This window comes from Odontesthes bonariensis, chromosome 1, assembly GCF_027942865.1.
Source record: "Odontesthes bonariensis isolate fOdoBon6 chromosome 1, fOdoBon6.hap1, whole genome shotgun sequence".
Classification (NCBI taxonomy): Eukaryota; Metazoa; Chordata; class Actinopteri; order Atheriniformes; family Atherinopsidae; genus Odontesthes; species Odontesthes bonariensis.
In genome coordinates, this window is record NC_134506.1 from 36861763 (window position 1) to 36889400 (window position 27638).

General features: G+C 40.1%; 2 protein-coding genes across 2 annotated transcripts; both read right to left on the reverse strand.

The window, feature by feature from the left end:
- Positions 1-64: 64 nt before the first annotated feature.
- Positions 65-12972, reverse strand: LOC142380413 (uncharacterized). Its single transcript, XM_075466256.1, has 15 exons — positions 12867-12972; positions 10781-10944; positions 9813-10003; positions 9254-9358; positions 8585-8723; positions 7359-7509; positions 6552-6684; positions 4953-5105; positions 4164-4201; positions 3995-4024; positions 3714-3880; positions 2278-2765; positions 2019-2118; positions 1122-1632; positions 65-844 (listed from the first exon to the last, which is right to left on the reverse strand). Exons 2-15 carry the CDS (start codon positions 10910-10912, stop codon positions 762-764), a joined length of 2421 nt encoding a protein of 806 aa, XP_075322371.1. The 5' UTR covers positions 10913-10944; positions 12867-12972; the 3' UTR covers positions 65-761.
- A 156-nt stretch (positions 12973-13128) lies between these two features.
- taldo1 (transaldolase 1) lies at positions 13129-27104 on the reverse strand. The gene is made up of 8 exons (XM_075466270.1): positions 26906-27104; positions 22040-22163; positions 21644-21751; positions 20830-20961; positions 16462-16637; positions 14758-14955; positions 13708-13853; positions 13129-13623 (listed from the first exon to the last, which is right to left on the reverse strand). Exons 1-8 carry the CDS (start codon positions 27003-27005, stop codon positions 13591-13593), a joined length of 1017 nt encoding a protein of 338 aa, XP_075322385.1. The 5' UTR covers positions 27006-27104; the 3' UTR covers positions 13129-13590.
- Positions 27105-27638: the final 534 nt, after the last annotated feature.

Here is a 27638-nt window from a genome sequence, read left to right on the forward strand (position 1 = left end):
GTTGTACTGCTGATGCTATCCTCAAATGACCAGATTTATGTACAAAACACATCAACACATAAAATTCTGCTTACATAACTTTTTAATAATATTTAAATGCCAAATAAACAATGTATAATTGTACAGTTATAGAAAAAAAAAAATATATATATATATTTTAATCCCAAGTCAGGATGCCCAAATTGAAAAAAAAAAGTATCGAATATGTTTGTCATCTTTAAATGTATTTGCATTCTTATATAGGTTTACTTTTATCCATAATCTTCCTGATGTGAACAAAATTTGTTGAATACAATAGGCATTCATTTTTTTTCCAGCAGTGTGTGCTCATCAAGTAAATTCAATGAATTTACTGTTTCTAGCACAGAGAGTACAAATACAACATTTTAACATTCTGTAATATTGCTTTATATGGAGATAATTAAAATAACTGTTGAATAAATACGTTTCAAACAAAAATGCCTTATTAAGAAGCACAGGGAAAGATAAGAAGAATTACATGCAACAAAGTTCGCAGACTTGGCCAGTGTCTCAACTATCAGGATTTACTGGAACAAATTAAAAACATTCTTTTAAAAAAGGGTTTCCTACTGACTTTTCCATTCTCACGCTACTCTCAAGATAGCCCACTAAATGTTCAGTGACCAGAGCAGCACAGTGTCATTTAAATATCTATAGAACAGTTCAAACATCCAGTGGAAGTCCCAAACAGAAAGAAAGCTGTGCTCCACAGTCTGACAGATCATTGTCTGGCAGCATGTTTAGTAAAAGGCGATATTTTGAAGAAATATGCTGATCGTCATCAGAATCATTCCTGTTGCCATGGATGTGGTCATTTCTGGAGCTGTAAAAGAGTGCCAGAAACAGTTAACTCGTAGTGTGTATAATTCACAGCCAGGAAAAGTAGATATATCTATTTGAAACTCCATATAAACAATGAAGAAATTACATCTCTCTCGCAATCATTTTCTCATAGATTTATCAAATGGAAATGAGCAAAATCAGACGCTAAGTATCTTCCTCCAAAACAAATCCTCTGTTAAATTAACTGAAATTCAGTTCACAGAATAACAAGCTGATATTTAAAGGCTGCTTTAAATTCAAACATACTGCTGTCTTACCATGTGAAGTGGTGGTGCTCTGAGTGGCCGTGGCAACTGCAGTAGTTGTTGTGGTAGTAGTTGTTGTGGTAGTTGTTGGTGTCGTAGTTGTTGGTGTAGTGGTAGTAGTTGTTGTGGCAGGGGTTGGTGTAGTAGTTGTTGGTGTAGTGGTAGTAGTTGTTGTGGCAGGGGTTGGTGTAGTAGTTGTTGGTGTAGTGGTAGTAGTTGTTGTGGAAGGGGTTGGTGTAGTAGTTGTTGGTGTAGTGGTAGTAGTTGTTGTGGCAGGGGTTGGTGTAGTAGCTGCTGTTGAAGCAACCGTTGGTGAAGCGTTGTTTGGACTTGTCACGTCTGCTGTTGTGGTTGGAGGAGCTGCGGTGACCACGAGGCTCACAGGTCCTGAACGCGCGGTGTATTCGTTGGAAAACACACTGCCAACCAGAGTCCTCTGACTAGTGGAGCGGGCACACAGATCTGGGCACTTATCAGAGGGCATGGTGGTGATGCACAAATTAACTGTGCACTGGACATACATCTGCAAGTGAACAAATACAGGTAACAGTGAAAAACTGTGTAGAATACACTTAATAACATCACCACATTAAAAGCATTCAAAAAGACCGCAAGTTGATTCAAATTAGAGGCAGCAACATCCCATGGAAATCTATCTAAATATTTTTTGCTTGGCCCAAAGTGATGGATCAACCCCAGTTTCTATTCAGTTTTGGAGATAAAAAAGGGAATGAACCCAAAGTGTAATCACACACGTCTGTTCTGGTTGTTGCACATGATTTAAATAAAGCTAAATCTGAACAACATCTTGCAAAGAGTTCCTCAGCACTGCATTGTCTTGAGACTTTCAGAATAGTAAACAGAAAAAACCGAACATTTATTTGATCTGTCTTGTATAAGATCCCTCACCGTTGTTCCAGAGTTCTCTAATGAGTTCAAATCAATACGGTAAACCTTGGAATTGGATTTTGTTGTTATAATCTCCAGTGAGTTGTTGGACATCATACACCTGAAAGAGAAAGAGGGAGTCAATTAGCTGAATTTGTGACATTTTTCAAAATCAGAGGAGACTTCTGTTGTTAAAACAGTATTTTATTTCATTCATTTCATAAAGTATATGTGCCCCCCCCCCCATAATTATGAATTATTTCAGGAAGAGATCACTGACCCTTTGTCCAAAATAGGCTTGCTCTCTGCAAAGTCCTCTGTCTCAGATTCAATACATTGGCGCACAATCAACTCAGCTCGCACCACGCTGCAGTTGGACATCACATGAAGGTCCAGCTGCTTGATGTTGGATCCAATTTCCCCATTTACAGAGTCATCATTAATAGAGTTGCTGTTGTTTGAGGAACTGTTTTCGAAGTCTTTTTCCCGACGAACTCTTTCTCGTGGTATGTTATTGGTGCGAAATCTGGGAGTCGATGTGAATTTTGCAAGGGGCCCCCGTCCTGGGAAGTGAAATTCTATCCACACTCCAATCTTGCCAAATGTCTCCTTCTCTGTAGGCATGTTGACAGCAAACTGTGGTCCCTTTACTTGGGCTCCTGGGATCCGGCAGGCCAAAGGGAGGACAAGGGAGGGCTTGCGGCTGACCATCGTGTAGGGACGCACACTTTGGAGAGTGTTGGTGTAAACCAGTTCTGAACCAGAGTGCTTGGATGAGGAAGAAAATGAGAGTAAAACACTGAAACTTAGAATGAGAATAGTCTGTCAGTGCCAATTATTTTGGAACTTTAGAAGAAAGATTTAAGAAAAGTTTCCTGTGTATCTCAGCTTGGGTGAAATTTGCTTGGTTATAAGTCAGTGTCTTTTTTTTATAACTCATAAACGTGGCAATGATTAGTCGATTAAAGGGCCATGATGACATTTACCATTGGGTTATCAGACCCCCTCTGTCAACTATTGTTAGAATAAAAACAGTCATTGAATGTCCTGGCATTTTTTTTTTTGATGATCTACTGTGTTTGCTTGCAATGTTTGACTGTAAAGTTACTATTTTCACACTTTAAACTGTTAGACAAAACAAGCAAACTGAAAAAATGTCCATGGCCTCCGAAAAAAAACGTTTTTATGCATAAAAAAAACCCAAACATATTCATAGGTTTGAATGAATTGAGAGAAAATTTGACTTATCAAACAGCAATGAAAGACACTGTTAGTTGCAGTCCTAAATCTGACGGCACTCTTTACCGTTAAAACCACAAATATTCCCACTTCATGCAGCACTTTTACTTTGAAAAAAGCAAAAGGTGAGTTCATGAGATCTTGCAAAATCCTCTCTCCAAAGCTCTTGCCCAGATACTTACTATCTGATTAATTTAGTAAAGTGTAAACAAAATCCAAAGAACAATATGATCGTAAATAGTTATTGCAAATTGTTGCAAAAACCATAATCTAGTTGAAAACAGTCTTTTGATTGGTCTTTGGATTCTTCAGTTTTAATCTTAAAGTGGACATAAACTGCGAGTTCATTGTCATTTATTTAAATTATTTTCAGCTTTTCAAAGAATTATGATTTCACACAATGGGTTGAAAATGTTTCAGGTCTTAAAAAAGAAAATGAGAAAACCCCAGACAGAAAGAAAATGTGTAGCATGTTACCACGGTCTTTGTGCCACAGCCATTCAGGGAGATGCGTGCAGTCAAGTGTGTGCTGTTGTAGGTGACGGGGCAGATGGGGCTGTTGAGCTGCAGTTCAGCAAGGTTGATGTTACTAAGCGAGGTGAGAGGGAGCACTAGAGTCATCTCCGTCTTCTCGCACTTCAGCTCTGAAGGCAGAAAGCAGCAGCAGCTTATTTATGAGCTAAGTTAAAATATTAACAATCTTCATATCACAAACAACACTTGGATTAAGCAAAATGTATTGTTGTGTTTTTCTAAACCTGTTCCGGCAGGTAGAGTCTTCATTACCCCTGGAAAGATAAAGAGAAGCATATTTTAGAGGTCAGTTTTTAAGAAACTCTGCCGCGAGGACAGGAGTGGTATATTATGAGTTGCAGTCACTCATAACTATCATCCTTAAGGTGTTCGTAAGCTCAAGGTCTTACTTACTTTGGTACAACCACACACATCGCAGCTCTGACTGCAAACTGGAAAGACAAGAAGTGCAGATCACATTCCCTCATGCACCAAATATGTTGTTTTCTGTATGAAAACTTGACTTGTGGCAAAGTAAGGTATATATTGAAATAATAGTAACATGTTTTGTAACAGTACTACGAGACAATCGGGTATATAAAACAAAAGCCATTAGCCAGATTTGAATTAGGAATCTTACAGTTACAGATATAAACCACAAGTGCAAAAATAAGCTGTTATACTGTAATCTTATAATAAATCATGCCTGTTTTTGTGTATATTTGATCTTATTTTTGTCTCTTTGTCTAAATGTTGTATCCAGTGAAAGTATTTTCCAAGGTATTCTGGTGACTTAAGATCTTGTGTGTGAATACACGAGGTAAGTTTACCCTGATCAAGCTTTGAAATTCTTAGATTTACATTATGTAATCTTCCCTCCAAGCCGACTAAAACGCTGTTCCTGTTGATGTACTAACATATGTACGTGTAATATGTCTGCGAATAAATAGCAGTTCATCACTGTTATTCTAACTTAGATCTATTCTATAAGAACAATAGGTCATTCTAATACACTTAGCTTCATTATTAATTTCATAATTACTACTCATTTTACTATGTTAAATACTATATATAATATATAAAAGAAAAACACATGTATTATGTAAAAAAAAGAAGAAACAGAATAATGTGTCAAATTATGTTGACTGATTGATTGATTGAGAACTCAAGTGCACCATTTAATAAAGGTTTTCAAGAACAAACCTGTTAGTATTTGCAACAAAGCAGATGGGCAGAAGCTGGGTCAGGCTGTTTTCGGAGCGGATCCAGGCCATAGTCATTGATGCCAGGGGTCCGATCGATGCAAAGCCAGTCCTGAAAAGGTCAGGGGGGCCGACCACCGCTACCTCCAAAACACTACGAAACAGAGTAACCGTTTGTGACAACAAGTTTTCTGTAAACTTTTCCTTGTAACCCCCAAACCAGTGACTTTAAGACCAGTTTGTTTGTTTGAGAATCAAACAAATGCTCCCATGAAAATGTTTGCAATGTATAAGTGAGCTTGGTGGCTTGTCCTTATGGTCTCATTATGACATGGTGTTACACAATGCGTTAGAAGCACTCCCTAGTTCAGTCTTTTACGACTCCATATACAACACTCAACAATTTGCCCTAAAGCGAGCGGGAAAGTGAGATTTCTGAATGTTTTTGCTCACATGTGTCCTCACAGTTAGCAGGTACAGAGTTCCATCGTTAAAGTTGTAAAATCTACAGATTGCAGGAATTGCATTGTGTATGTGTCACCTTACTGGTGGGTGAGGAATGGAAGGCCTTTAAAGATGCGCTTTAAACATACGTTACAATCATTTAAAAAAAATGACTGACAAACATGAGGGCAAAATCTGTACTCGACAATCAAAGATGAAAGTTTAGGCTCAACTGTTTTTTTTCTTCTATTTTTAAGCATTTTTTTAAGCAAGTTTTTCAGGAATCTCTCAGGTTTTAGAAGCCTCAGGTCTGAATGGGTGGGTCACCGTGGGGCGTGTGCTGACAAACACCTGCTGCTCTCCGTGGTTTTGATAACTCACTGCAGTTTGTCATAACGGGTTTTGGGTTTTGGTTTTTGTGACAAGTTCAGTCAGAATCGGAGACCTTGACGCTCCGCATCTGTAAAAAACACGGAGCTACAATTTCTCAACATTTTTGTTGCATTTGTTTCCGTGTGGAGAACTAGATAGAGCTTTGGCTTAATTTATGACCAAGAAATCAGGTATAAAATGAGAAAACAGACAGCAGAAGATTAAGATCTTCTGATAGGGAAAACATGCATGTTATCCCTTAGCTGTAGGTCTGAGATGCAGAAATCAAGAATTTGTTACACCTGAAATGTGCAGTCAGCAAAAGTGTGAACTATCTTCTTCAACTGGTGGTTATTACACATAACTAACATTCAGTATCAACGCGTAGCTCAATCAGCTTATCTAAAAGGAGTCATACATTAATTCCTGTTCGAAAATCACTTTGTTTCTTACAGCAAAAACGAGCTCAGTCTTTCAGAAAGTCGGAAAACTATCTTTATGCCACGTATGCTATCATTACCAAGAATGTTGCTGCTCACAAAGGGGATTTCTTAGACGATTTAAATAGTTTCAAAAATGAGGATTTGTTAAATCAAAAGATGTGATTATAAAGTTAGATGCAGAATGAATCAATGTCTTTCACAGTTTAAGTTAAGACATCTAGTAAGTTATGTGAAATCCTAAAAGTTTAATTTCTCTTTAATTCTTCCGTCCCTGCTGTTGAAAAACCTGTGTCAGTGTCCTCAGTGAATTAGAGGACAATAACAGGACCTTCATCACGCACCTCTCCAGCTCTGAATTGAAGTTAACGTTGAATTTCTCTTCCTGGAATGGCAGGACGAACAGCACAGAGTCATGTTCAGGGGTCCCGTCTATTGCCACCGGTTCACTGCTGCAGCTGGAAGTTGACTTTTCCACTGAAAGGACAGTATAGATATTTCTCCAACTTTAAATAAATCAACAGCATAAAAAGGAGACCATAGAAAATATTTTACAACAAAGGACTAAAAAGAGACAAAACCTGAAGTGAAAATATTCTTAATTTTGTCATTTAGTAAATACTTTTTTTAGATTAGATTAGATTAGATTCAACTTTATTGTCATTGCACAGAGTACAGGTACTGAGACAACGAAATGCAGTTTAGCATCTAACCAGAAGTGCAAAAAGCAGTTAAAGTGCAGAGTATGTGCATATGTAAAGTGTAGTAGTGAATAAATGCAAAAAGAAGTTAAAGTGCAGAGTATGTGCATATGTAAAGTGTAGTAGTGAATAAATGCAAAAAGCAGTTAAAGTGCAGAGTATGTGCATATGTAAAGTGAAGTGGTGAATAAATACAAATGTAGAATGAAAAGGTAGATTGGAATAATTACAATGAGTTACACAGTGAGGTAGTATGGAATAAATGGAATGAGGTAGTATGAGATAAATACAATGGATACAATACGAGTGAATACACTATAGTGGGACACTATATTATCCAAAGCTACTTACAAATTGTTAACCATGTTCAAGCTTCAGTAAACCTGGTATAAGCTTCAAGTGCTTTTCTATAACTGTATCTCTAAACTGGAATGTGGTAAACAGACTCACCACTAAGAGAGAGGTGCACAGGAACAGAGCTGAGGGGTGTGTTGTCTATGACTTGGCTTATTTTGGGCACAGGAATCAGGTCCTCTGCCATCAGGTAGATGAAATACTGCCCTGGGTCTGCCTTGCCAGTGAATGTCAACGTGCATTTCTCCTGGTAAGAGAGTTTAACCAAAAACGTTACTATGTCAAGTTTCCACTGAGCAGAAATTGTTCCAATGAATGAACACACCTCAAATTTCTATAAACGGATAATAAATGAATGCAATAAAAGATGAAAAACAAAGCAGCTGGACAAGTTCCACAAAGTGCAGGTTGCATACTATCGCACACAAACGCTTTCTATTGAGGAAATTATGTGAGCATCCAAAACCTGTTTTTCATTCGATCGATGGATGAACATTAAGTTATTTACATTAACTGGACTAATATTTCTGGAAAGGCAGGTTGCTGGTCATTGACCATTGCTTAATGTTTTCCTTCCTTTAATCAATACACTGTTCAGTGCTGGGCTACAAAATATTGTACAGATGTCTCTGTTAAAAGCTTTCAAAATATAAATAATTGTGGCCAGCAAAAACGCTGCATTCTGCTTGGTCATAAAGTGTTGATAGACTGGAAGCTTTAAACTGACACCTATGATGTAGGTGTTGCTTTTTCCAGAGAGAAGTTGTGCTCTAAAACAGCCTGAAGCTCCTAATCTGATGTTATTCTCAAACAGGAATCACACGTCCGCTCGTCAGCTCTCAACAGTCTCACTTCTCGTGTACTTTGAAGTGGGTGGCATCTTGCATTAATGGACTGAATTCTGGGTCTGTTGCTGCTTTGATTACAAATTATTCTTACACTGTGTCCCTGTGAGGCCTGCCTTACTTAAAAGTTACATGTTTCCATCTAAGGAGCAGATTATATAATTGTGTCCCGAGGCAGAAAGTGAATTTATAGCTTGAATACATACGAGGTATTTTGCCTCTTAAATTACGTTACATTTCTACTTCACTCTATCGGTTTCAGGTTTCAGCCCCTTACAGTCCTCATCACACCCATCCGTCTGCCTCTCCCAACAGTCACCTGACACCAGCATAAAGCGAAGCTAGATACACCTCCTTCATTATAGTGAAACCAACATTCATCTTCTAAACAGTAAAACCATATTTCTTTTATTGAAAAGACATTTTACAGCCTGGAAAAATCTACTTTAGCTCCTGAGATCCTAAAATGAAACTCACCTCATTCAGTTCTATAAAAGAGTGCCGGGCACAGTCGACACACTCTCCTTTGTCAGCGCTGGCGAAGCGACATCGAACCTTGTCGCCATCCAGGTCTTTTACTGACAGATCGAAGTGGTGAGGACAGTTTACACGGGCCCTGATCCAACAACACAGCAAGACTCGGCATCATGTGGAAAATTGAGCCCGAGATAACATTTCATTGAACATTTTTTGAGACTTAAAGGCAACAGAAACAAGTTTTGATTTGGTTTTCATGACTAACTTTTGATTAGATTTTAGTTCATTTCTAACTTTTTGCTCCCAATCAAGGGCCAACCGAGAGGATCATCTGGATCGCTCCATAACAAGGGTGAAAGGAACCACAAAAACACCCTTCATAAAGCTAAAGACCATATGCAGCCCTTTGACATTGTCAAATTGTTTTCATATGGTCTTTGAAATTTTAACAGGGACGTTGGCAACTTTTAAAATCTATCATATGCAGCAGTTTTTCAGTATCCTTGACTTCTTCACGCCTGCAATGCGTTTATGTCCCTCTTTTAAGGAATATTTCAGTTTGTGATCATGACAGGAGAAGCTAATGTCTGAAAAAGATTGATTTTTACAGAAAACTTTTTTAGAGACTGGTTGCAGGGATGTGTGTGTGTTTCTGTAGTTGTGCTTTACCTCAGTGGAGGAGGAAGAGCTACAAAAGCAGGTTGGTTGAGGCTCCCACTGTTTGCCCGGATTTTCGGTTCTGCATTTATTGACACATAAAACTGTGTCTTGGACCTAAAAGTGTGAGAAAAAAAGTGTGCATTAGAAACCAAAATTCATTTTTTTCTTGAGTTTGCCTATTTCCAATCATCTGATAACAATGAATAACTCGAAATGGAGTATAATTATCCAATTTGCATACCTGTACAGTGAGATGTCAGAATGCAATCAAGCTGTATTGTGTATCTTTTAACCCCAGGAGCAAAATAGAATGGCCCTCCTTTAAACTACATCAAACAAAACTATAAATAGCAGCAGCTATGTGAGTGAAGAACAATATTCGAGTTGATGTGCTCCTTTGAGTTGATGTACATAAACGCACATGCACAAGAGTTCAAAAAACAAAAACCTCCTTTATAAATACCGTGGACATGGATTTATTTGAAAGTTTGACTCCAGAATACCAACAGGAACAGGCCATAAAGATTTAGAAATTAAAATGTTCACACAATAATTGTAGGTCTCATACCCTAAATTGAGGATGCCGCTATAATTACTGGGGACAGTTTTTTGCCACTGGCGGACACACCAGCCAGGACTGGGTTTGTTGCCGGTGAAAGGCAACGAGGTGCGTTGGGCCAGACAGTCTTCTCCTGCCGCACAGACTGTTGATAAATCAGGACAAGGAGAAGGAGCGATGACATTAAAATGTGCCCGCACCTGCAAGAAGACAGAATAACGGTCTTACAAAAAGAAATCATGCAGTTTGCATCATTATCTTGAAGCTTATAACTGCTAAAACTTCTACTTTAAATCTAAATATTCAAACTAGATCATAAGTTTAAAAGAATACATTATAGAGTACTCAAAAACTAAGAAACAAAACACATTAGCCTTAATCTATCCATTACATCAACATAATTATGTAAGCTTGCCTTATATGAAAAAGTATGATATTTGGGTATGACAAAGGATTAAATTGTAGATTACTGTAGCCTCTTATAATTTAATGATTGGTTTGAATAATAAGTTAATATATAACCACAGCTGTTACACAATTCCACCACAAATTGTAGTCAATCTGGTCTTTTGATTCGGCTTTTTTAGTTAAAGCTCGGAAACACAATTCAAGTTTCCTCATGCTAAAACTGAGAAAGTGATTGGATATTTAATCATTTGCAAACATGATTAAAATTATTTTAATATTCTGTTAAATTAATACTTTATCCTAAGTAACCTACTCTTGTTTTCATTTGTTATAATATGGGGAAATCAGGCTAAATAAATTAAGTTAAGACTTTTAAAAGTAAGTATTACATTTTTATATCTATTATATCTATTATATTTTAGCTCACTGTTTTACCTAAAATGGTATATAATTCTAAATACATGACAATCGTAGTGCAAGAACAGAAATGTGAAGAAAATGATCTTTGTTAGTATACAGACTCCAATTGTAGTATAATCATAATCCAATCAAATCCAATTAATGCCCACCGTTTTCCCTCCATTGCTGTCAAGAGGCACAACATGGACCGTGAGCCCCAGAGAAGAGGCTTCGTAGGCTGGGCCTAACATGAATAGAATCAGGCCATGCAACAGAATACTAAGCTGGAAACTCTTCAACATCTCAACTCTGCAGTAAGACAGGTAGTCCAAACCTTTGGAGAAAAATAAAGATGGAAACACTCAGTAATTAAGACTCAGAACAGGTTATCTAAAGTTTAAGCACAAGAAACCATGCACAGTTTCAAGGATTACTGAAACGTCAATGCAGTCTAGATTTATAATGTAAAATAGCATCACAAGAAATCGCAAACCAGAGTACATTTCTACCACTTTTGAGAGGACTGAGTGTTATCAAAGATGTGCCACAGCCTGAACAACAATGCTCAGAATGGTTCATAATTAGGTCTACAAGTCAGAAAAGAACCTGTTCCTTTTTAGTGGAAAAGGGGAATTTAAAAAAAATCTCCAGGATGATCCTGATGAAAACTTCCCCTCAATGTTTGTGCAACCCTTTCCCTGAGGAGCAAATAATTAAAGAAAATTCCCAAATAATTTATATTTATATATAAAAAGGTCAACTGCACAACAGAACTGAGCAGAGAGTAAACAAAAAAAATTCCCTGCAGCGTTCATAACCTAGTTATGTGACGCTTGGCGTGGACATTTCTGACTGGATGATACAGGTACATGTGACTACAAAACAACTCCTGTGCATACCAATATAGTATGACAATCCCCAACATCGCTATAAATTTAGTTTTAAAAGTTTAATAAATGAAGCCAGATTAAAAACTGAAATGATAAACAATACATACAGCGGAACGAGTATCACTGAGACACTCGACTGCAATAATACGATTGTGGTTTTGTGACTAAAGTTGCGCAACACTAAGTACCATTAAGAACATGATTTCTCTTCTTGGGATTGATCGTTTTTGGGACTTGTTTTTTTAATGGCACAAACCATATTGATTTAGTTTATAGGGGAAAAACAGCAACTGACTGGTTACTTAACATTTTAATGGAACTCTTAGCTCTCTACTGTCTCCATTTGTTTACAAATCTTCATAAAAGATGAGATTTGGTCTGATAGTTTGATGCAAATACTGTTCCTTCAGTATCAAACACTCCTCTACCTAGACTGATAAAGCTTAGCTTGTCAAGCTTTGCAGACAAGCAATGCATTGATGGTAGTGCAAGTGCAGCTAAAGTTTCTTCTGTAATTTCCCTTTCTCTTCTTAAGAGTTGAGCTGTTGATCATCAGGATAAAACATGCGAATGGGACTTTCATATTCTCCGATTTAAGAATGATCTTCAGAAACTGAAGTGTGGTGTTGAAAAGCCTTTTATACTGTTGTGAAACCCTTTCTTAATGTTTTATTCCCAGGCAAGTATTTCTTTTAACATCTTGTTAAAACACACACTCTTTAAATAAGCACTGTACCTGACATTGTAGGGTAGAATTTCACATCGAGATTGATGCAACTTCAGTCAGATATGCAGGTGAAAGTAAAACCCAGATTCAGCTACAGAAACACCGTTGTATTACAAAATTGACTTTGAAAAAGTTGGTGCAGATTGGATTGTTCAATATAAGTCCATTTCCATCCGATGAGTTTGCAATGACGCATTTGCCCACTTTACATTTATAACTAGAGGTTATTAAACATTAACAAGTGACTTAACTTAGTTTGACAAAATGTGGCTGTGGCACCAGTTCATTGTAGGAAACTCAAGTGTTTTAAGAAGAACTGGGTCGAGCATTTTTGCTCTTCAAAATGCTAAACATTTCAGGGACTGTTCGTTGCATTTTCCAAATCAGTGCCGTAAACAACTTTTGGTTTCCTGCCCATATTGTTCTATCAAATTACTATGTAATTCAATCCTTTCTTAATCAGGGTTGGTGACTCGGTCACAAGCAATTCCAACACTGTACTTAAATGTATCAGGTATCAAAATTCTATCGATTTTTTTTCCCATAACTGAAAAATCAGGATTTTGCCATCACAAACTGATCATACCTCAACACACAGAATCAAACAGTAATAAAACAGAACAAAAGTAATGTATTTACCTGAAGACACTTGCCTCTGACGTTACAAAACCGTACTTGTGAGTTTGGTTAAAGTGCTCCTCCTTAAAAGCCCTGAAATTTAAGTTGCTCAGCCAACTTTGCAGCAACAGAATGGAGTTAAACTGGCTTAACCAGAGGTTGTCTAAGAGGTAGGACAATAGCTGCATAGCTTCAGTATTTATAGTTGTGTCCAACAAATCACAGCTCACTGCTGCATTAAGGACAGGAAGTGTTTATATAAAAAAAAAAAAGACACCACCGATGATTTAAATGCTTTTTTTATTGAGTAAAAGTTAACTTTTGGAGGAATGGTGATACACGTATCTTTGTTAAAATATGGTTGATAGCAAAACTGTGGTCCTGTCAAAAAGCATTCATGGTCCTTTCAAGTGGTAACGCAACATTACTCACAGTAACTGAGCCAAGCCAAAGACATTTATTCTTTCACAATGTTTACCTTTCTGAACAAGTTCCTATTAAATATTAAACCATTTCAACACAAAATACACCCACTGAAGCATTAATCACCATTTGTGTTTGGTCAGAACATGATTCAAGCCTAAGAAAGAAACCGTGTCCATTTAGGCGAGAGTTCCCTTCAGAGTGGTCCAATTAGGAGATGAAGGCCCCCCAGGTGCTTTGGGCCTTCTTTTAGGCAGCTGAAACAGAGAGGGCAGCCTCTTTGCACCTCCTTCACTGCAGCTGCCGACACCACATCTGTTCATTATTGGCCGTTCTTCACATTGAGCATTTTTTCCTGTGATGAAAGATTAAAATATGTAATATGTTTATACGTTTTTTTTGATCACGATTAAAAAAATAAAATTGTAGTATTTCCTACTTTAATCATAGTCTCCAGCTTGATGGCGTCAGCCGCAAACTTGCGGATGCCGTCGGACAGTTTCTCCACAGCCATGCGGTCCTCGTTGTGCTGCCAACGGAAGTCCTTCTCATCCAGGTGGATCTTCTCCTGATCACAAGCCTTGGCTGCAAATTTAAACCATCAAATTTAGTGTGGGAACACAAAGCAGAATACTTGCAGATTTCTCCTGAAGCATTGCCCGATGTGTCCACAGTTACGTTCTGTTGCAGAAAAACAGTCAACCACAATTTACAGTAAAATGCGTTTCTGAGCATCCTCGGATGTTAATAACTGAACCAAGGGATAATTAGATTTTCCTATTTCTCAGAGCAAGTTCAGACAAAAATTTGATGGTGTTTAATGTTTTTTGGAAACTTGCTGTGCTCCGTTTCATGCCATCACGTCATCCTGTTTCATAGATGTTTCACCTTTTAGACTCCAGGCTGTTAACCACACCCTTCAAGATAGTCTCATCTGATGTGAGAATACATCATGAGCATTTTAACAGCAGAGGTGTGATCGTTTAAGCTACACGCTTTAGTCACTGCAGATGATGCAATTAGAATCAGCAAGCTTGTGTGCCAACTTGAAGAAAATTTCATTTTCTTTTATATTGACAACAAAGACTTGATTCTTGACACTCGGCTTGCTGACTGTAGAGACTTTGTTAATATGACTGTGTTGCCGTGCAACGTGAGCAGGTGATATCAACATGAAAGCAGATTATGAAGGTGTCTGACATACGAATATTAAGGGGCTTCTGATTCACTATCCAACCACTCATTTTGTCAACATGATCACCACTGTGCAAGATTTACAAGTGTGATGCAATAACAGAAGGGCAGCGTTTGAAGTGGAGCTTGGTAAGAGGGGTCACTGGTGTCATTTTCCTCAATTCACCCCCAAAAAAATATGGGCTGTATTTGCACATTGACACACCCGAGATTAATACAATCAGTTCGATCTAATAAAGCACAGTTACAACTAACATAATAGTATATAAATCAAAGTGAACAGTTTGATCGGTACCTTTCTCCACGTTCAGCATTTCAGAGACTGTGCTGTGATCCTGGCTGAGCTCTGCCAGCAGACCAGGGGAGATTGTAAGCAGGTCACAGCCGGCCAAGGCCTTCACTTCTCCTGTGTTTCTGAAGGAGGCCCCCATCACTACAGTGCTGTAACCAAACTTCTTGTAGTAGTTGTAAATCTTCGTTACACTGATCACACCTTGGAAAGGAGCCGGAAAAAAACAGTTAAATGCTTCAAACTGCATCAGAAAAACCACCAGTACTCAAATGGAAAATACAATTAAGGAAGGCTGAAAAGAGACTGAACATTGATGCCAGTCATTTTATTAACCAAAACACTCGAGGTGTTTGTACAGTTAAAATCATTAGGTATCCCTGTACAAATAACATATCAAAAACAAAAAGGAGGGCACTGTGAGACTGCAGGCCAAACTTTAAAGTTATAGTTGCAGTTCAAAAAGGGGGGGGGGGGTTGTAAAGCATAATCCATGAATGTGCTCACAGATAAAATATCCTTTAAAACACATCTCCACTTTGGCTGAAGCATATCAGCAGTTTTTTGAGGAGTTACAAAGCCCCCCAAAGCCAACATATAGCAGGCTGTGGAAGCAGAACAGAGTCCCAACATGGCTGTTTTACTGAGATATCTGTAGCAGAGATAAGCTGGCATCTTAGCAGCAGCCAAGACAAAGAACAATTAGGCCCCAGAGAGATATTGAGACAATGAGTTTGTCATTTTGTGTGTAAGCAACGGCCTGATCACCATCTTATCCACTTGTTTGTGACAACCTCTTTAAAAGGTTAACATTTAAGATTTCACTGCACTACATCAAGATGCGATGCTTACAAAATTTGATAATCATCTGATCCACTGGAACCAAACGATCACTAAACCGACCCATTTCTCACACCAATTATTTCCCTGGAATTAAGGCCTTGTCCACACGTAGCCGAGTATTTTTAAAACCGAATGTTTCCCCCCCTCCGTTTATAAAAAAAAAAAAAAAAAAAAATCTGTATCCACATTACCTCGTTTTCGAAAAAAAAACTTCCACACATAACCGAACATCTGCGTTTTCACCTGTCTTGACAACCCAAATGCATTTGCTGTTTTGCGCAATCTGCCCTCGTCAGCTAAATAATAAAATGTGCACGCCACTTTTTTGAGCACACGGACAGGTGATCGTATGACAGTGGACTGCCCCTCGATATGAGGACGTAATAATTCCGACAGCGACAGGAGTGAGGAGTATGACTTGGGCGTGTAAAATCAAGGCAGTAAACAGCGCCTGCACAATAATAACCACCACAGTTCTCAAGACATCCATGCTTCTTCAGTAAACAAAGGTCGCACGTTTGACTTCAGAGCAGATTTGTTGTCGTTTTGGCGCATATTGTGACGTTCGAAAACGCAAATCTCCGGTTATCTCTGTCTACACGCAGCTGCATAAACGGAGTTTTCAAAAATCTTCACTTTGCCCGGAGTTTTTAAAAACATTCGTTTACGGTGCGTTTTCATGTGGACGACAGATCCAAACGTAGAAAAATATATTCGTTTTAGCAGATACCCGGCTACGTGTGGATGGGGCCTAAATCATCATCTGGGTAGGACTACCTGCAGGACACCTGTACTGGTTTGGTTCATGTGTAACTAAAATACTTCAAAGTCCATATTGTGCCGACAATTTAGGATGGCTGCTGTTACCTGGGTCTTCATGTGGCTCGTAGCTTTTGCGGTCTGTATTCTCCTTGTACCAGTCAAAGATGCGGCCAACGAAGGGTGATATAAGTGTTACCTTTGCTTCTGCACAGGCCACAGCCTGAGCAAAAGAGAACAGCAGCGTCATGTTGCAGTGAACGCCGTGCTTCTCCTCTAGAACCCTATAAAATAAAAAAAATAAAAAAGGAAAAACATCTTTTAAAAAAAAGGAAACACACACACACACGGAGAGCAGCATATGTATGCATGTCGATGCATTCTTCTTCTGCAGAACCTTCTCAAAACCTTAAAAAAAAAAATCTAATAAGATTAAAGGATGGCGTTAGTTCAGAATATTATTTTAATTAGGGTCCAATTCAATCTGGTCATCAAATTGTGGGAGTTTTTTCCTATTTTATTCAGTGGGGAGTGACTGTGGCAGCTTCAATGCTCAATGACATGTGTATACTGCAAATTAACAACTGGTGCCATAAATATCTTTGTCAAACTCATCTCCCTGCAGCAATGCACCTTTTACGTCATGAGCCCGATCTCATTACCAAAGTCTGAAGCTAAAGAAGCCAATCATGAAGGAATTCCACTTACAGATCACAATTCTTTATGCAAATGTGACGTCAGTGGTCACCTTTTTAAATTTAGGAAGGAGGCCTTTTCATGCTCTGAATTCCTTCCACGGCATTACACCTGAGGCGAGAGGTGATATGTTGGGCTTTGTTTGGATGTGTAGATATGGATAAATGTAGAGTTTTAGATTGGTACAAGTCTGCCCCGCTTGTAGGATAACTTCCAGCACTGTTGGCATTTCGCTGTAACAATGGAAACGAAACGACGCTGTTTTCAAACTTTCCCACTCTGGAACCCGTTCTCAAAAACTATCGTTTTGGGGTAGTGGGAACGCCGGCTCCGTGTGGCCGCGACAGCCAAACGATAAGCAAAAGTATCGTTTATAGTGAAAAACGTTTTCGTGTAGCCGTAGCCTTAAAGAGGCCAAGTACAGGTTTAGCAAGGGGGTGAGAGAAGCTAAACGACTGTACTCTGAGAAAATTCAAAAACAGTTCTCAGCCAACGACTCTGCCTCTGTCTGGAGAGGACTCCGGCATCTGACCAACTACAAGCCGAAAACCCCCCACTCCCTTGACAATCTTGACCTTGCCAACAGCCTGAACGAGTTTTACTGTCGTTTCGAGAGACAATGGGGCAGCCCTGACACCATATCCCAACCCCAGCCCACCAGCCCCTCCACCCCCACCACAGTAACGACTCTCTCCATCCTGGAGAGAGACGTCAACAAGCTCTTTAAGAGGCAGAACCCCCGCAAAGCAGCCGGGCCAGACTCTGTCTCTCCCTCCACCCTGAAGGACTGCGCTGATCAGCTGTCCCCGGTGTTCACAGGCATCTTCAACACCTCACTGGAGAAATGCCACGTACCAGCCTGCCTCAAGACCTCCACCATTATCCCAGTCCCAAAAAAGCCAAGGAAGGCTGCGGCTACACGGAAACGTTTTTCACTGTAAACGATACTTTTTCTTATCGTTTCGCTGTCGCGGCCACACGGAGCCGGCGTTCTCACTACCCCAAAACGATAGTTTTTGAAAACGGGTTCCAGAGTGGGAAAGTTTGAAAACGGCCTCGTTTCGTTTCCATTGTTACAGCTAAAACGTTTTTGCGTCAGTCACACGTTGACGCTGGGAGCCAATTTTAACACCTCTCTATTGTCTCACAGCGTGGCGTGACACAGTGGCGTGTGTACTGTATCGTTTCATCGTTGTCGTCTGGACAGCAGCGCGTTTCCGTGTGGTCGCAAGAATTATCGTACCCGTTTTCAAAAAAAACCTCGTTTCGTTTTCGTGTAGCCGTACAGACCCGTCGCCTTGACCTCTGTGGTGATGAAGTCATTTGAGCGCCTTGTGCTTTCACACCTGAAAGCCATCACAGACCCTCTCCTGGACCCCCGCAGTTCGCCTACAGAGCCAACAGGTCTGTAGATGACGCAGTCAACATAAGCCGCTTTCGGACTGTAGGAACCTTTGGCAGTTCAAATAACCTTTTAATCCGCGGGGCCGTTTTCTCCCGTGTTCGGACATACAGCAACTCGGGGCTTTCTCCCTTAGTTCCTATAACTATTTAGCTCCTTCTCCGAGGTCGGGTCTTTTCATAGTTCTTATAGAATGAATCTAACGGAAGTGTGTGGTGGTCGGTAGCTACGCCCCATGTCATGCTATCACGGCTGAAATGTTTCCTCATAGACACACACACACAACCGGCGGGTGTTTAATAAGTTAAACTTACACTGGTCTCATTTGTCTGCAGCGCTCTGCTCTCCTTTCTTCCTTCATGAAATGAAAAAGTATCGTCTCCTGACTCTCTCTGTGAGCTTTTCCAGCCTCGATATTAGACGCCTGATGTGATTGTCCATGATTAATATCACCATCATGCAGACCATGAACACGGTGGCCTCCCCGCTCTCTATATTAGCTTCTTGGTGGTGTTTTTTCTACTCTCCTTACTTTTACCGTTTTGTTTTGTGTTTGAATGTAGCGCTAAACGGCTAACGGCTAACACGTCACTGAAGCAGACGGCTGCGCGCGGCGCATCAGTCCCCATCAGGTCCGGACTCATGTGCGAATGCAGACTGAAACAGAAGGACAGTTATCAAAACGAAATTCGAGGAGGGTAGTTCTGATAACTACTTTCTTAGAACGGTCTGTCCGAAAGCGGCTAACATGGCCCTCCACTTCATCCTTCAGCACCTGGACTCCTCAGGAACCTACGCCAGGATCCTGTTTGTGGATTTCAGCTCTGCCTTCAACACAATCATCCCGGCTCTGCTACAGGACAAGCTCTCCCAGCTGAACGTGCCTGACTCCACCTGCAGGTGGATCACAGACTTCCTGTCTGACAGGAGGCAGCACGTGAGGCTGGGAAAACAGGTCTCAGACTCCCAGACCATCAGCACCGGTTCCCCTCAAGGCTGTGTTCTTTCCCCTCTGCTCTTCTCCCTGTACACGAACAGCTGCTCCTCCAGTCACCAGTCTCCCAAACTCCTGAAGTTCGCGGACGACACCACCCTCATTGGACTCATCTCTGGTGGGGATGAGTCCGCCTACAGGTGGGAGATTGACCATCTGGTGACCTGGTGTGGACTGAACAACCTGGAGCTCAACGCTGTGAAGACAGTGGAGATGGTGGTGGACTACAGGAAGAGCCCAGCCCCACTCACCCCCCTCACCCTGACAGACTCCCCAGTCCACACTGTGGAATTCCTTCCGCTTCCTGGGCAGCATCATCTCTCAGGACCTCAAGTGGGAGCTGAACATCAGCTCCCTGACCAAGAAAGCACAACAGAGGATGTACTTCCTGCGGCAGTTGAAGAAACTCAACCTGCCAAAGACGATGATAGTGCACTTCTACACCTCCATCATCGACTCCATCCTCACCTCTTCCAACACCATCTGGTACGCTGCGGCCACCGCCAAGGACAAGGGCAGGCTGCAGCGTGTCATCCACTCTGCGGAGAGGATGATCCGCTGCAGTCTGCCATCTCTCCAGGACCTGCACGCCTCCAGGACCCTGAGGCGTGCAGGCAAGATTGTGGCCGACCCCTCCCACCCCGGACACAAACTTTTTGAGTCATCCCCTCTGGCAGAAGGCTGCGGTCCATCAGGACCAAAACCTCCCGCCACAAGAACAGCTTATTCCCCTCTGCAGTTGGCCTCACCAACAAGGCCCGCTGTACCCCCCCACTGACACTTTATATATTAACGTTCTGTCTTTCTGTCAGTACAGAGAGCGTTACATTAACGCACTCTTCTTAAAAATACTTTGCACATATTTTTTAAATTTTTACATTTATTATTACTTTATTCTATTATTATATTTTTTGTCTTGTTCTTATGGCACCAAACAGACCAGGCCAAATTCCTTGTGATGTACAAATTACTTGGCAATAAAACCTTTTCTGATTCTGAAATAAATTGTGACAAGTCAGGTGAGTCAATACAGAGAGATTGTACAACTTCTGGCTGCTGAGGAATCAATTTACACCAATTTATTGTATATTAAGTGATAGAATGTTTAAAAGAAGCAGAGAGAGCAAAGGACAACTTCAAAATACAAATATCCCATCATCACAGCCAGCAGTTATGAACACAGTCGTTCTAATAATTATACTGCAAGAGTTCCCCATGTTGCTTTACAAGGATGAAACCTGCACTCTCAGTTGGTTTCCAACACACACTCACATAAACACAGTGACTCACCAGCTGAAAGACAGTCACATGAACGTAAAAACTTAAAACACAAGTCATAATAGATGGTAGCTGTGCATAGAGAACATATTTATGAAATACTAACTTGCCAGCCTGGATTCCCTCCCACGTTGAAGACAGTTTGATGAGCACACGCTCTTTGCTGATGCCTGCCTCTTCATACAGAGCGATGAGCTTCAGGGCTTTTGTCAACATTTCATCTTTATCAAAAGACAACCTGTGTGACAAGGAAAACCACAAGAAATGAGCTTGGAAATGTTTAATCACAATTTTATAGCTATACCAATTTGAGAAAGATTTCAATTTCATGTCAGATAAATATCCAGAATTTGTTGGGACATCTGGAGTTTACAGAAGTGAATTGACTCCTGGCTCTTTGCACCATCAAGTCACCAAGAAAGACACTAAATCATAGATACAGGCTAGTATCAGACACTGTAGCTTTATCTGAGTCCATGAATTCATGAGTGAAGATATATATATAAAAAAAAAAAAAAATAAATAAATAAAATCAATTCTGATCCCAACATTCTAATTGAGGTTTTTCTGTTTTATTTCTCAAGTAAAAAGCACATATTTTGGGTATTATCAATTTTAACTGAATCATCAATTACTAAATTGCTTAACAGTAATGGAGCTGCCAAGCGATGAAGGAACCTGCTTAATATTTCTGTCTTCAACTTCCAAATCTCAGGGCATAAAACAACGCACACGTTGGAGCTACGTCCAAACGCCAGTTGTTTACTTCTCAAAGTCTTGTACACTGAATAATGCTGCATGTATTTAAAGTTCCTCTCCCTCCACTACATAACATTTAGCTCAAATTCAAGACGACATTCACGACCATTTACGAGTTTCCTGTCATAAGTAACACCTTGTAACATGCCGTTTGCACCAACCTGGCGTCCACCTCTGTGGAGACTCTGCCTGGGACCTTCTTGAGAATCTCCAGTCCGAAGCTCACAAACAGCTTGTCCATCGTGTTGGCGACCTGCTCCTCTTCGGTTCTGAACCAAAAAAATAAGTTGCTTATGAGCTTAATGTCTTAGTTATTTTGAAAAATGGCCACAGCAGAGGTGATCTTATACAGCAAATTTGACAGGTCAGGTCAAAGTCATGTGTTTGATCAGTTTAGTACACAATCTAAACGTTTAAAGTCTCAACATTTTGTCAAAATATCCTAGTTTCTTTAGCAAAGAACAGACAAAAAAACAAACAGAAATGGCTTAAAATGTAATCCAAAAGGTATGCAACCTGTACTTGTTGTTCACGTGTAATTATAGTGTCTGGCTTACCCGCCTTTGGCAATGCCGTATTTAATGGCTTGGTCCAACAGGTGCTGGTAAGCAGGCATCTTAGCGGCAGCCAGGATAAGAGATGGGTTTGTGGTTGCATCTTGAGGCTTGTACTCATCAATGGCTGCAAAGAGAGAGAGCATTGTAGGACAGTCGCATTAACAACCCCACAATCTGGTTCTCAAACAGCAAAAAGGGCCAACACCTATGAGCCAAGAGGGGAACTAAGATTAACTTTTTTTTTTTCTTAAAAAAAAAAAAAAAAAAAAAAAAAAAAAAAAGGGATCACTTTCCTCTCATTTCTGGGTGCAATTGAATGCCTCATTTTGTACATTGAGTTTAAGGACAATGATATTTCCATTTGTAAAATGCATTTAAGACTAAATTTAAATATTTGTGTATAACCACAAATCTGTCATCAACATCCAAGAAGTAATTTTGCCCGTAGAAAATGTAAGTGCAAATATTATTCCTGTCTGTCAGCCTTTAAAGAAAAAGCAGACTTAAAGAACTGTGGAGGCAAATCTACAACATACTGCTGAAGTCTGGAAGGAAATTATGCCATCTAGTGTACAAATACAGTACTGCAACATTCTCTGAATAACTTAAATTAGTAAATACCATCTTAAAGCAATACAATGCAACTTCTCAAAAAGCCCATTATGGAGCTCCCCCTACAGGCTGTTCCGAGAGCAACTCTAGTCCGGTCTCTTGCTTTGTCGGCCTCTCTCTTTCTCTTCCTTGCTTCATCAGTCAACGTCTTCTTCCGTTTCTTCGGTGCCTCTTCCATGATGATCATACTGACAATGTTGCGCTAGCTTAGCCTTATACCTGGGAGCGTGAGAGGGGTCTATTTGTTTTTGCGGTAGGTGTGCCAGAAAGCAAGTCGAAGCACTTCCGCTCAGCTCTCAGGCCGGTCAGCAAAGTTACATAGCGCAGTTATTCCAACTCAGACCCCCGAAAGACATAGGAGACAGGCCAATCGTAATATTAAAACTCATTCTAGCCGCACAATTTTTTTTCAAGCTGTTATTTTAAGGTAGAAATGTTACATAGTATTGCTTTAAATAGATACAGATAGGGTATTGATTCAATAACATTGCTTATTCCTAAAAAGTTGATTAGTTCCTAAAGGGAGTTTTCCAGAACAACCCTGAGTAAACAAGCCTTAACTGCTAAGAAAAGTGTTTAAAGAAAGGAATTTAATGAGCAAACAATGCAGTTATCATCCACTGACTGCTGATTTGATATTGGCGCTAGTTAGAGAGAATAATCAATGGAATCTTTAGGGATTAAAATGCAACCAAGATTTTTTGATGCACAGAAAAGCAAGACAAATCTGCTATTATTTTACACTACAATGAACACTCTCAGAAAACTCATTAAAGTTTCAACGTGAGAGGACTGTAGATTTTAATTTGATGTGCACAACCATAGGGCCTCTTCACGGGCTGCATTAGTTTGTATCAGCGCATGACTGTAAGTGGTGCCAGCTCGCCAGGCTCAGAACAAAGCCAGGTTCTGTTCTATGGCCTGAATCTCGGTTACTCTTCACAAAAAAAAGGTCTTTGGAGGTCAGTGGTTTGGTTTGCACAATTAACTGACATTTACACCACATTGAAATTATCTAGGGCACGGTATGTTTACCACCTGAGGTTTAAAACTTTTTATTAAAACTCAACTCATAATACAGCAGTCAAGTGTGCAAATATGACAGCTCAAATCCATGATAGATGTTTAAAAACTTGCCCTTCTGGCTTTCATTTGCAAGTTGGCTCATATAGGGGTGGGCGATATTTAAAAAAAAAAAAAATAATAATAATTAAAACTTGCGTTAAGATCACAATAAAATGAACATAAGCATGCAAGTCTAAGCACACACGGCCGGTACAGTGAAACTGCGAATGGCTCATTAAATCAGTTATGGTTCCTTTGATCGCTCTACCGTTACTTGGATAACTGTGGCAATTCTAGAGCTAATACATGCAAACTGACTTTCGGGGATGCGTGCATTTATCAGACCCAAAACCCATGCGGGGTGCCTCTCGGGGTGCTGCGGCCGCTTTGGTGACTCTAGATAACCTCGAGCCGTTTCTCAGGCTACTTCTCCCTCCGGAGAGGGAGAAGTAGCCTGAGAAACGGCTACCACATCCAAGGAAGGTAGCAGGCGCGCAAATTACCCACTCCCGACTCGGGGAGCCGGTAGTGACGAAAAATAACAACACAGGACACTTTAAATCCTTTAACGGTGATCAATTGAAGGGCAAGTCTGGTGCCAGCAGCCGCGGTAATTCCAGCTCCAATAGCGCATCTTAAAGTTGCTGCAGTTAAAAAGCGCGTAGTTGGATCTCGTGATCGAGCTGACGGTCCACCGCGAGGCGAGCTACCGTCTGTCCCAGCCCCTGCCTCTCGCTGTCCCAGCCCCTGCCTCTCGGCGTCCCCTCGATGCTCTTAGCTGAGTGTCCAACGGGGTCCGAAGCGTTTACTTTGAAAAAATTAGAGTGTTCAAAGCAGGGCGTGGCGCCGTGGTAAGGGCAGAGGACCACTGGCACCACACTTTATTAAATTTTTGACGATTGAAAAAAAAAATATATATATATATAGAGCCTATATCTCGATATTGCAAAATTACTCATCGTCAAAACAACATTCACAATAATTTCGCAAACGATACATATCGCCCACCCCTAGGCTCATATAAAATTGTTGTTTGAGAGCCAACTGAGTTTTTAGTCATTTTTAAATTGCACACATTCTATCATAATTACCGCAAATAACTGCACGTGTGGGTTCCCTTCGGTTTCCTCCCATCGCCCAGATAAAAAGACGTTAATTGGATGTGATTCTAAATTGACCGTAGGAGGAGTGTGTGAGCCTACATGGTTGTGTGTCATTTGTCTCCATGCTAGCCTTGTGATGGCCTGGTGAACTGACGAGGGTGTAACCACACCTCTCGCAACCCTGAATAGGATTAAGTGGGTATAGCAGGGGGCAAATTGACAGATGAATCAGACTGATTGATATATACTTTATTAATCCTGAGGGAAATTCAAATATAGTGGTCAAACATTTCCAGTCATATGATATGGTAGTTGGTTGAGGGGGGTGTAAAAGCACATGGGGAATCATCCAGTTAACAAATCAAGAGAAGAAATGAACTCCTGAATGCCCTTTTGTGCAGCTGACTTGAGCAAAGGTTTAAAAAAAATAAATAAATAAAAGGTAGAGGTCCGTACGAACTGTCCTGTGACAACTTTGGTGCAGATTTTAGAAAGATCACACATTGTCCCTTAATATTGATGTTTCTGTGCAAACAGTCCTGTTTTTAGCCAAAACTGTGACAACAGTCCCATTTCATTAACAACTTACTGACATTTCATCTGACAGGTAATCTTATTTTACAGAGAGCCTCCTTTAAACCGTCAATACGTGTGCAGGCTGATTAGTTACCAAGTTACAAAATTTCACAAGTGTTTGCTCAGCAACCTCATCTAACTTTTAGACTATTCGCAAGAATTCCTCTTGCCCCACTTAAATGAAGCAAGCATGTGGTGTTGCTTAAATTTCACAGTCTCTCATGTGAAACAGACAAACCACTGCGTGATTTGAACAGGTTTAAGTTTGTCAACAGGCGAAAACCCAGATTACACAAACCAAACCCATGATTGCAATATTTTTTTTAATAAAGCAAGAGAACAATAGATGTGTAAATCCTGACAAACGGCTTTTCTTATTGCCATTCGAAAATCTATTCAACACGTTGACACTTGTGATCGCTGCAACTGAAAATTCATTGTATGAGAGATTCTAGCGATGTGCGGGATACTGATGTGAAAGAGCATTTTCTTCTTTTTTTTTATTAATTAAAAACAAAAACGTGCTCAACTGTGTTTTGTCACAGAAAATCAAATGTTTCAAATGCTTATTCTTACTGACAGTTATATCAATATGAGAATCAAAATGGCACAAAATCTTATCTGAAGAGGTAGGATAATATACGGTCTTTCTTTAAAGTCATGTAGTAAGTAATTACATTTCAATACTGTCAAATGTTTTTACTGAATGCCCATTAATTACTTGCAGTTTTATTGTGTTGATCCCAAATTAAACTGCATTAACATATGCTCTTTTTAAAGGTAAGCATCTAAGCACACCTGCTACTACTGCTGTGTAAAGTGAGCAGCTTACTCAGTTTTCTATAGTTAAGAACCAGTTCTGTCATGTCATCCTGAGTCTGCAGGTTGTGCACGAGGAACTAGCTGGTTTGCATCACAACGTATTAGCATTGCTGCCCATAGTTCCTCATTCCGGCCCATTGAGAAACATTAACTTTTCTTCTGTGATATGACAGGGACAAATGAGGAAGAGGGGAAAGAAATTTCACATTACCTCCTTTTGCATGTTAATATAAAGTTCATAGCAGTCTGACGTTGTTTTGAAAACACATGGTTTACACTTTCACAACTTACACTTGTTGAATTGCTGCAATAAATGTGAAGAACCACATAAAATAAACAATTTCACTTTAAATATGATAAGCAAATAAGTCACTCTAACTAGCGTAGTTAGCTTCAGTAGCTAACAGAAACGATTAGCTAACGTTAATGACAAGTAATGGGATTATGAGACTGTAAACTTTAGCTATTGACCACTAAATTGGCAAAAAAAAGCCCCATAGGAGTTCGTTAGGTTGACAGTTATAAAGCTAACATTAGTCGGCCTGAGTAGTCATAGCTATGTTCATGCTCACACCCACTGAGTGATATCAACTCGTCGGTCAGTGACATTAAAAGCTGGACTCTTCCTGGTCAGTTTGTTAGCATGCTAACCAGCTAACATTAGCATGTGGTAGATGCGGGTTTTTACCGTTAAAATCTCCCGTGTCTGCCACCACCACAGTGAGCTTCTTCAACTGGTTCAGCGCTGACTCCATCTTTCTCCGTTTGTCTGGTGACACGTTAGACATGATGAGCGCAGACTGGGACCCTTTTATACACACAAAACACGTGAGAGCAGCCGGTGTCGTGTCAAGGTAGCTATCCCCGCCAGAAATGGTATCCTCTATACGCGGGAGCGCGCACTCACTCAGTGGAGGTGGATCCACAGTAGGTGTTGTGCCAAGATAGTTATCCCCGCCAAAAACTGTATCCCTCATGCACGAGAGCGCGGACTCAGTGGAGGTGGATCGACAATATTACGCTGTTTTCCCCACTTAAACTGAAGAAATAGCAAATGTCTGCCTATTAATTGATTGTTTAAGGTTTTTCGTTCTGTCTTTGAGGTTTTATGATAATATTTGATGTTCGTAGCAATGTTCATACTGAACGGTATTCATTTAGAATTCATTGAATTTAATCCCACAACTTCTGAAATTGAAAGCATTTATTTAACAGTCCGAGTTATTCTTCCCGACGCTTGGGTTTGCTCTCCTACAGCTTTTTTGTCCGTAGTTTGAGATTTGACTTATAAAACAAATGAATACATCACCTTAGATTTGTGATTTTTGACAAATTCATGTTACCGAGACATCCTGGAAATTGAACCCAGAAGCGTAGCAACTTCAGGCAGTTTCTCAACCTCCTGACCTATCTTGTCACAC

What these genes read in the sequence shown, in the direction of transcription:
- taldo1 (XM_075466270.1), bottom strand. Translation starts at nt 27,005, where the DNA reads ATGTCTAACGTGTCACCAGACAAACGGAGAAAGATGGAGTCAGCGCTG. An exon ending in TCCACAGAGGTGGACGCCAG is followed by an intron (nt 20,962 to 21,643) that starts GTTGGTGCAAAC and finishes CTTGTCACACAG; the next exon opens with GTTGTCTTTTGATAAAGATG. An exon ending in AATGCTGAACGTGGAGAAAG is followed by an intron (nt 13,854 to 14,757) that starts GTACCGATCAAA and finishes TTAAATTTGCAG; the next exon opens with CCAAGGCTTGTGATCAGGAG.
- LOC142380413 (XM_075466256.1), bottom strand. Translation starts at nt 10,912, where the DNA reads ATGTTGAAGAGTTTCCAGCTTAGTATTCTGTTGCATGGCCTGATTCTA. An exon ending in GCTCTTCCTCCTCCACTGAG is followed by an intron (nt 8,724 to 9,253) that starts GTAAAGCACAAC and finishes TTGTTGGATCAG; the next exon opens with GGCCCGTGTAAACTGTCCTC. An exon ending in TTCAATTCAGAGCTGGAGAG is followed by an intron (nt 5,106 to 6,551) that starts GTGCGTGATGAA and finishes TCTGTTTCGTAG; the next exon opens with TGTTTTGGAGGTAGCGGTGG.